Source organism: Ptychodera flava, chromosome 12 (genome assembly GCF_041260155.1).
Source record: "Ptychodera flava strain L36383 chromosome 12, AS_Pfla_20210202, whole genome shotgun sequence".
Taxonomy (NCBI): Eukaryota; Metazoa; Hemichordata; class Enteropneusta; family Ptychoderidae; genus Ptychodera; species Ptychodera flava.
Genome location: NC_091939.1, coordinates 16,484,883 through 16,497,633, shown reverse-complemented (window position 1 = coordinate 16,497,633; position 12,751 = coordinate 16,484,883). Strand labels below are relative to the sequence as shown.

Below are 12,751 nucleotides of genomic sequence, written 5' to 3'. Positions count from 1 at the left end.
TATTTGATATGGTAGACATGAAAACATTCAACAATCTCTGTTTTCAGACAAATGTCTGCAGTCTGATAATTCTATAACAGAGTTGAAGATTTACCCTGGACTTTGGAACAGCTCCTCTGTTGGGAGGCTGGCTAGATCTGCTGACACTCCTTGAAGAAGACGTAGCACCGGGCGCTCTGAGGTCACTTGCTCCACTGCCGGAATGGACATTGGTGGATCTATGGGACAGAGAAAATCCATAGCAAAATGGTGAAGCTGTGCTGTGATCAGGTGGGTGGTATCAATGCATGTCTGACTAAGACTTGCTTGAAGTCTTTCAAAAGACCAAATATTGTCTCCTTGTCTGGCATCATAACAAACTATTGTAGAAGCTTTATCAACAAAATTAATTGGTTTACACAGGGAGAAAGTAAAGCTCAATTCAATTTGTTCCTTCTTTTTTGATGAATGCACGACAATTTCTAAAAATAATGACTTGACAATAAAACAAGCATTCTCTTACACATTTATTATTGCTGTTTTATTAGTAACTCACAGAGCTTCCATTGGGATTTTCAAATCTGCGTAAGGCTGTACGCAAATGTTTTTTTTTATTTGCGTTAAATGTCTCAAAAATGCGTACATTAACAACTACATGTGAGTACCTATAAAATAGCTGTATACGTGATATCAAAAACTGGTTCAAAAGTCAATGAATAAAGTGTTCAATCAATATCAGCAGTGCCAATGTTTTTCTTTGATGAGTTTTATAAAATCTTTAATACTGTTCTCTTATATTTTCTGACTACAGTATTTATTTCTTTACTTTTTCTGTCTACCACTTCCGACGATGTCTTTGCTGCCTGAACTCTATCATTGCTGCTATAAAGTCAAATTTGCCAAGTCTTAGGCCTTCCATGGTTATCACCATCAGATTGTTTATGACATCTTCACTCAGACAACTACATTTCAATGTTTTAATCCTGTTTTGGGTACTGAAGTCACTTTTCACATGAGACAGATGAGAAAAAGTTCATGATATTCGTAAAGAAGTGTGCAGACTGCCATAAAACTATTATTTCTAAGTCCGTGTAGCATTAGCTTAAATTGTTGACATTCAGTGTGAAGGAAACAATTTACACGACGTGATTGACCAGATGTAGGGCAAAATATTATAGAAATAACGGGCGACGCGCTGACCATTAACGTTTATTTGTGGGCAAGGGCGAGAGGATAGCCAAAAATTAACGGGCGAGGCTTGCCGAGCCCGTTAATTTGGCTTTCCTCGAGCCCGCGACCACAAATAAACGTTAATGGTCAGAGCGGAGTCTGTTATTTCCATTATATTATCAGCTAACCCAAGAAAACCGTAAAAATTTCCGAAAATTTCAGGAGCGAACGACAACTGGGCCCTAGAACTGAGCAATACGCGACGCACTGTTACGCGCGCTGTAAAATGTTGGGAAATCTGGAAATATTTTCAGAAAAAGGTATCTCAACTAGGCCCACAGGTGCTCCATTTTATTTTGTGATTGATTATGAATTACGTTTGAGCTGTAAAGTTACGATACTTTGAGTTGTTAATCTTATTATTCATATTCACGGGCATATAAACAGACCATTACTGTGTATTTGTGGTCAGTCACGTGGTTCAGCTTGACCAATCAAAATGCGACAGACAGGGCATGGTAATATAATTCAAAATAATGAACATTTTTTTCAGCAAACATTTAATTTTTTGTCATGGATAAACTATGCATTGGAGGGAAATCATGTGTGCTCATGTCTTTGTTACGGAGACTGTGTTTTTTTCAATGCATATCAGATTACCAGATGTCAATCTAGTTTGCGTATTTCAGAGAAATTATACGTGAAATACACAGAATTTTGCGTTAACGGAAGCTCTGAACGCATTGCTGAAAAATCTGACCACAGTTAAATCATTATAGGAACTAAATTTGATCAACTTTAAGTTGATTGTTTTACTTCATCTTGTGGTTGTTGTGGAAGTACTATATCTAAACTGCAACACTGAGCGTTGTAAGACACTAATACTGCACTCCTGAACTTTCATTCAGGGAGAGGGCCTATGGTGTTTATCTGAAAAAAGGGCTTCCACTTGTTGGATTTAATTTCAAATCTGAAATGGTCTACTTCTGTTGCTGAATAATTATAATTCTGATCAACTATAGAATAAATCAATACGGTACTCTGCTTATTTCTTCTTCCCTATTGTCAAGTATTGTAATCATAATGCTGCTGAAATCTGCAGTTATAAACACAAGACACAAGAACTTGCTTTTTTTTCTTCTAAATGTTCTCTGCTCAAACATAGCTGCTGCATTTCCTAATGTTCAAAAGTTTTCTCAAATATTGAGGGCTTGACATCCAAGGGGAAAATGGACCTTTGCCAATTATTGAAGGGATTTTAAAGTCATGATAAAATTTTGCCATTGAGATAGAAGAACCCACTCCCACTAACCCTTTCATCACCATGGTTTAGCCCAAACCCATCGTTAACAAGTCATCGTTGATGACACAGTCCCCACTTGTTAATGGGTGCTTTGATTACAGGTCCTCAGAGAGGATAGAGTCCTCTTCATTAGGTCTGTGATAAAAATACTTTTGAATAAATTCGCTTGATACATGTCTGAGTTGTAGTTCAGGAGATGAAAAAATCGTAATAAAATGGCCACATGGTGGCAATATTGGATCGAATCACAAAACAAATCAATGTGCATATGTATGACATAGGTCAATGTCCTTGTACCAAGTTTGAATAAAATTGGTTGAGATATGCCTGAGTTATGGCTCTGTACATGAAAAAATCGTAACAAAATGGCCGCAAGGCGGCCATATTGGATCGTATCACAAAACAAATTGATGTGTATAGCTATGACATTGGTCAATGTCCTTGTACCAACTTTGAATAAAATCTGTAGAAACATGCCTGAGTTATGACTCTGTACATGAAAAAATCGTAATGAAATGGCCGCCTGCTGGCGGCCATATTGGATCGTATCACAAAACAAATCAATGTGCATATGTATGACATAGGTCAATGTCCTTGTACCAATTTTGAATGAAATTGGTTGAGATATGCCTGAGTTATGGCTCTGTACATGAAACAATCGTAACAAAATGGGCGCACGGCAGCCATATTGGATCGTATCACAAAACAAATTGATGTGCATAGCTATGACATTGGTCAATGTCCTTGTACCAACTTTGAATAAAATCTGTAGAAACATGCCTGAGTTGTATGGCTCTGTACATGAAAAAATCGTAATAAAATGGCCGCCTGGCGGCCATATTGGATCGTATCACATAACAAATTGACGTGCATATGTATGACATAGGTCAATGTCCTTGTACCAATTTTGAATGAAATTGGTTGAGATATGCCTGAGTTATGGCTCTGTACATGAAACAATCGTAACAAAATGGCCGCCTGGCGGCCATATTGGATCGTATCACAAAACAAATTGATGTGCATAGCTATGACATTGGTCAATATCCTTGTACCAACTTTGAATAAAATCTGTAGAAACATGCCTGAGTTATGGCTCTGTACATGAAAAAATCGTAATAAAATGGCCGCCTGGCAGCCATATTGGATCGTATCACAAAACAAATTGATGTGCATAACTATGACAAAGGTCAATGTCCTTGTACCAATTTTGAATGAAATTGGTTGAGATATGCCTGAGTTATGCCTCTGTACATGAAAAAATCGTAACAAAATGGCCGCACGGCGGCCATATTGGATCGTATCACAAAAAGAATCGACGTGCATATCTATGACACTGGTCAATGTCCTTGTACCAACTTTGAATAAAATCAGTTGAAACATGCCTGAATTATGGCTCTGTACATGAAAAAATCGTAATAAAATGGCCGCCTGGCAGCCATATTGGATCGTATCACAAAACAAATCGACGTGCATCTGTATGACATATGAAGTAATCCTTGTACCAAGTTTGAATGAAATCGCTTCAGGCATCTCTGAGATATCTGCGTGAACGGACGGACGCACGCACGCACGCACGCACGGACGCACGGACGCACGCACACACGCACGGACATGACCAAACCTATAAGTCCCCCCGGACGGTGTCCGTGGGGACTAATAATGGTGATTGTGGACCTGTTTACAGGAAAGTGGGGGTGAACAGGTTAATCCAAGAGGGCCTAACCATTATATGAATCACAATGAACTGCGGTACCTTTTCCAATGTACAAACCAAAGAGATAAGATGAACAATATGAGTGGTGTGATGCTTACTTGGATTTTGAAGTACGGGCATGAGGATTTGCCCTTCCCTGTCTGTTGGCTGGTTTGGTTTTCTGGGAATTTGAAATTAAGCTGGCTTCGTATCCCATGGGCATATCATCCTCTTCATCCTGACGACCTCTTCTGCTGTGTGAGTTGGCGGCGTGACTTTCCTTCTGTGAGTTCAAGAAAATATCAAACTCATCAAGGCCTGGGTCTTCCGGGTATTGGGTTTCATGAGACCTTCTGGAATCTGCAGGCAGGAAAAAATAAAAAATATACCAGAAAGAAAATTTAATAGTATAGTAAGTAATAGTAAACAGTAATAGTCAACAAATATTATTGCCATCTTGGCCACCAATTAAAAGTTGTTATCTTCTTGGAAAAACAAATAGTGCAAAGCATGGTTTTTTAAATGGGGCAACAGATGCTTTTTAATTGCTGATTTAACCCTTTGAGTGCCGAAGTCAATTTATGTCACCTTTACAAAATACAACACATACAATTTTTTTCAAATCCACATAATTTTTTTCAGATTTTCCCTAAAATTTTGACCAAAAACTCTATTCAAGAAAAAGTTTTGTCCATTTGGTCTAAAAATCAAAACAAAATAGAGAACAATTTCTATAAATCGGTAAAATGTTGTACTAAAAGTGTCCTGGGATTAATTACGGCTCTCAAAGGGTATTTTGTTACATGTACTTTCACATTTTTATTGACTAATTTTTCCCTTTAATGCTATTGCATTCATATTTCCACTTGTCTCTTGTTTCTCTTTGGTATGTTTTACTGCTCTTGCTTGTTTTGTCTTTCCAAGTTGACACTGTCACTATTGTTATCTGGCAAGATCGGGACAACATAGGGTATTGTATTCAATTGTACTGTGTTGTACTGTGTGATATTGTACTGTACTGTTTTGTGTTGTGTGGTACCGTTAAAGAGAGATTAACAACATGAAGAGACTGTGGGTCTGCAATGTGCTAATATACAAACAGCTCCGTTTGGAACATGAAACTGTACAAAAATTATTTCCCACACTGCAGCAAATTACAAGATGTAAATGTATTGTCAAAATCCCTTGCTCTGTGGACAAAAACATTCTCATAATTGTCGACCACAGCAAAAACATGCATTTTTACTTACTAAAATGTTTATAATAACGATCCTGGGTGTTATTCATTTATTTACATTCCATATAGCGATTATACATGTATTATTTGTACCATAATGCTGTAACATATCGCTGCAGATTATTCTCCCAAGTTGAATAGCGTGTAATATCTGGGAAGTGCATGGAGCTTGACAAAATATAACACAATCGTAAACCATGAGTGTAAGTTCCTCACTGTTTTCCTAGAAAGATGGGAACACTGCTAAGATACCAATGGGGACTTATCAATTTTGTGATCTCCAACATTTTGTTGTCTGCTTTCTGCTGTAATGGTTTGACTCCGGAATAAAAAGAACATGGGATCTTCTACAGACTCAGTATGCCAAAAAGATCATGTAATGGTGGTACAAACAAACCCACGAGAAGAAACGTGAAATACACGTATTTCTATGTGCCTTTGCAAAAGTGGGTTTCTTTGTCCCGTGGCCCTTCGAATTCTAGGTTTAACGTATTACCTTGGTATTGTCTGTCCCAATAGCCATTGTCCATACCCATTTGGTCTTTGTTCTCTCTGCCATACGCACTCTGCCTACCCATGTGCTCCAAGAGCTCATCTGTGTTGACGTTTTCATCTGCAAGCAAATCGTCTAATGTTTTACGAGTTCTCTCAGCGCTTTTCAGGCGTGCTTTTGAAGCAGGGTGGAATGGACCTATGACAAAGCAATGAATGAATAAAGACTTTAATATCTGTAATTTCATCAAAGGTACTACAGCCATTACTTTTAACAATATTTTCATAATTTTTGTTTGATAAAAGCGCTGTCCATCACCATGATAGAGGGATCATGATAAAGGAAATGTTTTCTTATTCTTCTCCCCCTATGTATTTTTAACCCTTTAACCACCATGGTTTGGCCTAAACCTGTTGGCATCACTGGTGAGTATGAACCTGTTTACAGGGAAATGGGGTGAACAGGTTAAACTAAAAAGTAAAAGCTTTCCCAATGTAAACAATATGGATAGATAGTGTTGGCAAATAAATTCTAATACGGAGTTAAATTCAGATATGGCATTATACAAGTGCAGGTTGTTTTGACAGGACAAAGACTTAGCTTTTCAACATGATTTTGGGGGAGGAACAAGAACCTCTAATTTACAGACAGTAAAAGAATGTACTAGAAATCCAAAGTTACAGCTGATATGGCAGCAGTAAAGAAGAAAGGCCTACAAGCATACGGTTGATTCAATTGATACCTGATAATCAAAACCAACCAATAAAGCCCATTTTCTGTGAAGGTTTCATTGCCTTTTGAACAAGTTTATTGGTAGTTCTATGGTACCTATCATCTAATGCTCAAAGCACAACACATTAGTATTCATTAATGCAAATTGTATTCATGCATATTAAGTACGTAAATCAAGATATGACAAATCAGTATCAATGGGAAAATTCATGTATCTCATATCATGCACTATGTAGCACTGATGATCAATGTCTTCTTGCAATTCAGAATTGTTGGAAAAGTAAGAAATGAATATGTACAAGATACATGAAGATGAAAAGAAGGATGTTGACCTTGGATTGATTCTGACTTGTGATAAAATTTCACATTCAAGAATTATCAGTGAATGATTGATTGATTAATTAGATGAGCGTGAATGTCTGATTAGAGGCACTTTCACAATAAAATAGAAAATTCTTAAAGTGTTGTTGCTGCCTGCTGCATCACTACACTATTATGGAAAGGTGTAGTGTCTTGGAAGCTTGTGGCTTATTGGTTGGCTGAATATCATTGATGATGAATCATTTCAAATCAGCCAATCAGCTGCATCTACACAATAGCCATGGTTTCTGACTCCTTAAGTTGGTATGAATAATCACACTCTACCAATCAGCTATCACCTTCTGCTACTGCAAATCGGTCATCAATCTAACTATTCTCTTAACATTAGAACCAATACTGTTGAACCGAGCAACTTTTCATACATTTGGTAATAGATTTTACTCACCGACAGGATTTTTTTGCTTTGTTTTACTCTGCATGGAATATCTGCTTCCATATGGGGGATTTGTACTCGGTAAAGGATTAGTTTTCCTTGGAAAATCCTTCTGCTTTGGGGACCTATCCTCATCTGGATAAGAAAAGGAAATAGATGCATTATGACAAGTGTCTTTTGAGTGACTGCAGCCACAGTAACAGTGTGTGTTCAGTAATTTCAATAAAGTTCATGCTATAATGCTTTTATCTTAAACCCCTACGGTCAAAGGCAGCTTGGGATAGCACCTTGGGAACAGATATTTTGACTCTCAAAAGTTATCTATACTACCATTTGTGGGAGCTTATTTTGAAGCTCATTGAGTAAACAATTTTTTTTTTGCCTTCTTTTGTGAAAATTAAAATTTTTTTCCCTATGATGCAGCAGGGATGACCGCCATTTTGAATTTTAAGTGTCAGTCAATATTGGATCATTTGTTTCTTTTGTACCAAATGTTGTACAGTCACCACTGCTTGCAAAAGGGAATGATTGAAAGTTTCATTGAGGAAAGTTTTGGCATAAGTCTTTCAATGTATTTCAAGGCATGAACTATCTTAAAATCAAGATAATTAAAATAGGGGAGAAATATGAAAGCTTTGGAAAGAACTTGTAATCTGTTGACATTGAAGATGCAATAGCACTGATGACAAATCATGTACTTGCTTTTGTGAATCCAGTAATAATAAAGCCCACACCATGATTACAATGAATCCTAAAATGCCACTACAGTTGAAACCTTTTTCAATTAATTTTTGACTGTTCTTCTATTTTACAGAAAACTATTGTGAGCAATACTGTATCCACAAGTTCTAATCATTTTTGTCAAAAGTAGGGCTGCTTATTTCAATGTTAATTACTCCAGAATTACTGAATGGGAAGCAACAAGGGATGCACTGTCCCTGCAAACTGTAGAATACTGATCAACAGTGTGCCATATTATAAAACAACAGTGTCCTAGGGGATGTTTAATTTGATTATAATCAAAAAAGCCTGAAGACAAGAGAATACCTGTACACCAAGAAGGATGGGTTCTACTATTCTAGGCGTCCATCAAATGTCTTGTTCAAGGCTCAATATCATGTGCTGATTCATATGAAAGATTCAGAATCTAAATTGCTAGGTACATGGTGAAATTATATCAGACTACAGGGTAGCATCTCCATACTCCCTCTTAATCAAATAGGTACTTCAAAATTCCCTGTTGGAAACTGTCCATGTATTCAATGTTCTCATACCTGGTCTAAATGCAAAGGTTGGATCTTGCTGACGTCTTGACGACCTACCAGGATATCCATACCCTGTGTTTGTCAGTGGTTTCCTCTCTTTCAGTCTTGACTTTGTTCTGACAGTGTCTGGTGATGAGAGCGGCGATGGATCCTGGTTCTGTGTTGGCCATGGCGTCTTGCATCTGTCAGCATCACAGACAGCCTTGGAAATAATCAATGTCAGTTTGGTTTAATGTCACACGACAAAAAAACCCAAAAATAAACACTGGTAAGACTGAAGATCAGAGGACACATAAATTCTGTTTGAATTCTTGGTAACCTAGGGAGTTCACCCACACCATCACTTATTATTTAGACCCCTAAGAAAATCTGTTTTAGTTCGCACTAAAAGATGCATCCACTAATCTTCAGTCCCCCCCCCCCCGAAAAAAAAAAGGTTTCAACTCTCTGAAATTTACTGGACTACAGTGATTTGAGACTGAAAATTTCAGAGAAGATTGTATGATGTTCAAGAGACAAATATCAGATCTTTGCAATAATGCAGACAAAATGGATGGAAACAGCAATTGATAGCTGGCAATGTAATTATTAAATCTATGGATGGACAACTTGGAAGGTAAAGCCAGGGCCGAGGATCACACAACGATCAGCATATGTCATTTGCAAGCTTCTTTGAACATTTCAAGTTAGTGTTGTGGTCACCTTGCATCAACAATTCTCCCAGTCAAAAAAATGTATCAACTTAGCCCAGTTATTGAACCACTCTTTTTGAGAGTGGGGATTTGGCCGAGCGGTTCTGTCTGTTGCCTCTCCGCTAAAATGTTCATGAATTATGGATGAGTACATGCTGACTGCTACTGATCACCAGAGAATGGAACTTTGGCAAAATCACCATAATGTGAGACATTCATCATAAGAGTGTGTGATATTTTTTTTTGATATTTTTGACTGGGGAATTTCTCAAATATGACCCAGCTTGCTGGAAGTTGCAGATAAATTGAATATCATCTGAGACAGTGCTGAAATAATTTTCTCTGAAATAAAAGATTCTGAAAGCCTTGAGAACAGGAAATGATTTACCTGGTGTTGTACCAGGGAGTCAGCCGGCAGCAACTCCTCGCAGAATTCACACGGAAGGAAAAGCATATCTCCTGTGTCTTCCTCAACATATTCATCATAGGTCGGATGATCCCTGCTGAGAGAATGGACACGTGAACCACTGCTGATCAAGATTACAAAGCAGAAAGTCAATTATTGTTGCATTTTATCCGACACTTTTGAAAGTGCGAGTCATCTAGAAGACTACACCAGATGGGGCTACGTTTCATTTTCATGTGTACAGAGAATGATTGAGGTCTCTGCACATAATCACATAAAAAGTAAAAGTTAATTTTTTACACCAGGAGACTTTGGTTCAACGTGAAGTTGTTTTACAGGGTTACGGCATCAAACCCTTTCTGTTTCAGTCTATATGTTCCATATACCCTTGAAACGACTATACTTCACCAAGGCTGTGTTACTTCACCAAGGCTGTGTTTATTTCTGATCATTTTCTAGTTAAATCCATTAAATAGTGCTTCACTACAAGTGAAAACATTTTTCATCCATCAACATTATTGGAGTTCATGGTAGGAGAGCTGAAAACGTGACTACATGACTGATCTTGTTCTTACCTGGGTGGAGAATTGCCATAGCCTAGATTATCAACTATCTCCGGCTGAAAGAGATGACTTCTACTGGTTGGTGATATTGGCACACTGTTGTTGGTAGGACTGCTCTGAGCAGGTTCTTGGCATGAAGACTGCAGACATGAAGCAAATAAAATGTATAATAAGCACCAGTTAACCCTCTGAGTGCCACAGTCAATTTTTGTTGCCTTCATAAAATATAAATCCAGACAATATTTTTTTCAGATCCAGACAATTATTATTTTTTCATATTTTTTCCCAAAATTTTGATCAAAACTGTAGCTATTGAATAGTAATGTCCATTTAATCAAAAACTATCAAAAGAATTACTGAAAAATTCATAAAAATTGGTAAAATGTTGCACTAAAATTTAGGTGGGAAAAATTACTGCACTAAAGGGTTAATACAAAACAGGTCAATACTTGGGAGTTTTAATGTTCGTCACACACAAATTTTTTGGCTGAATTACATAAATGTTGAAAAACATTTATGTGGAAAACAGTTAACTTCACATGTAACATGTAATATGTATCCCCCCTGATACTGTTTTAATAACAGAAGAAACATTTTGTACTTTCAGTGGATGTGTTAAGTTGAATAAAACTTCAGTATACATTTTTAACTGCTCAAAGAGTAAAACCATAACGTGCCTATAAGATACTTTGTAAATTCGACAAGTATATTTGCAGTGTTGTACTCATCTTTAAGAGGGTGATGGCCAAATCTTTGGTGTTCTACTACCAAATTTGGTACTTTCTTGAAGTAATCAATGAGATAAGTCACATAATATTATTCTGTCGTCAAATGACATGGTAGGACACTGACTGTTCCTGACAGCTCCCCATACCATGATAAGGAAGGCAAATGGAAGGTAAAAAGGTGCAAAGGAGAGGCTGAGATATTGATACAAAAGATACTATACAATGTACCTGATGAAACTGGAGCACATCACTTGGGAACAGATCACCGCAAAATTCACACGGCAGAGCTTCTTCATCGTCACTGTCATCTATGCAGAATCATTTCAAGAAAATGTTCTTGTAGGTAAAAAGGTAATGGTAGCTGGAATTTGGATAGCGTGTTTGCTGATATATCTAACATTGGCCTGTGTAATTTGATTAGAATGAATCAACTGTTCTTTGTATCTGTCTGTGTGCAATATCTCCTGTCCCAATCTGACTGACAGATTTACGTTGATCAGAGGAGCGAGTGCTGTACATATATGACCCAATCAATACTTCAGCATCAGTGACAGTGCCCATGCAATGAGTTCTCAAACAGAAAATGAGTACTTAAAGCCCCAATAGCTGCTAATTTTATGCATTATTTTCATGATTTTATATTCAAACCAAAGTTGGCTCATTTAAATGTGCTTACTGAAGGACGTGTATCGAAGTATTACTGTTTGCAGATTTGGATCACGCTTACATGTTTTAACAGGCTGAATAATAAACGGGTGCCGCACCCATAAAATGGCGCCCTCGTGGGAAAATACAAAAAACAGTATTTACTGCATATACACATCGTGATCATACCAGAAACAAGCATGATACCATTTTCTTGAATGCACAACACACGATGATCAACATTTTGTTGTTGTAATCTTTATTTTTTCTGTCGTATGATTAGTTTTTGAAAATAGCAGAAAATCTAAAATGATGTTAAAATGTTTGAATTTACATGCCACTTTCGACACTTATGACAGTGTTATACACTTTTTCAGTCTTTAATGGGTCTCCTTCAAAGAATACTCTTGGAAAACTGAGGATATTTTGAGATCGGTTAATTAAACATTTGCAGCTATTGGGGCTTTAATATCATCAGGAATTTCTTTTAAAAAAATAATCCTCCCTAGTCAATGAACTCATCACAACAGACTTATGAGAAATATATGGTACCGTAGTCCAAGCTACTGTGTAGCTCAAAGCTACTGTGTAGCTTGTTAGTTTGAAACATTTGGTGTAAAATCACCATCCTAGCAAGCAGTCATCACTCTTGAGTGGATAGGAAGCGATAACTGGAGTGCATTACATAAAGGCCAGAGCCATATCAGGATTAACAGAGTTCTAATTGCCATGCAAGTTATCTATTAATGAGATCACAACACAAATTACTTTGTGTGTGTGTGTGTGTGTGTGTGTGTGTGTGTGCCTGTGTGTAGTTGTGAAAATAGGAACAAATATGGCATCTTAAACACAGAATGAGAAATATCAAACAGGATAATAATCTGCTTACAATCTGGAAGTGATATGGGAGGCCCTCTGGAGGTCAACCTCGAATGAAACAGTGATGGCTTCGGAGGATCTGGAATCTGATTGGCTGATTCTATGAGACTGTCCACATCATCGAAAGATGTAAGGTCATGTGCAAGATGCATGGCCAATATCCTGTCTGCTTCTTCATCGTTTGTTGGCATAACTAGCACAGAGAGAAAAAT

At 37.3% G+C, this 12,751-nt stretch overlaps 1 protein-coding gene across 5 annotated transcripts in view; it reads right to left on the bottom strand.

Moving 5' to 3' along the window:
- The window catches only part of LOC139145194 (TRAF-type zinc finger domain-containing protein 1-like), a 29,885-nt gene that overhangs the window by 4,833 nt on the left and 12,301 nt on the right, over window positions 1-12,751 (bottom strand). Inside the window, exons 5-13 of one of the 5 annotated variants that reach the window (XM_070716188.1) lie at window positions 12,550-12,732; window positions 11,244-11,323; window positions 10,300-10,427; window positions 9,707-9,818; window positions 8,636-8,828; window positions 7,374-7,496; window positions 5,879-6,073; window positions 4,265-4,505; window positions 95-218 (exon numbers count right to left, since the gene is read on the bottom strand). In XM_070716188.1, coding sequence (XP_070572289.1) covers window positions 95-218; window positions 4,265-4,505; window positions 5,879-6,073; window positions 7,374-7,496; window positions 8,636-8,828; window positions 9,707-9,818; window positions 10,300-10,427; window positions 11,244-11,323; window positions 12,550-12,732 — 1,379 coding nt within the window. Of the gene's footprint in view, window positions 1-94; window positions 219-4,264; window positions 4,506-5,878; window positions 6,074-7,373; window positions 7,497-8,635; window positions 8,829-9,706; window positions 9,846-10,299; window positions 10,428-11,243; window positions 11,324-12,549; window positions 12,733-12,751 lie in introns of all 5 variants that reach the window. The other 4 variants (XM_070716187.1, XM_070716190.1, XM_070716186.1 and 1 more) reach the window with 4 other exon arrangements.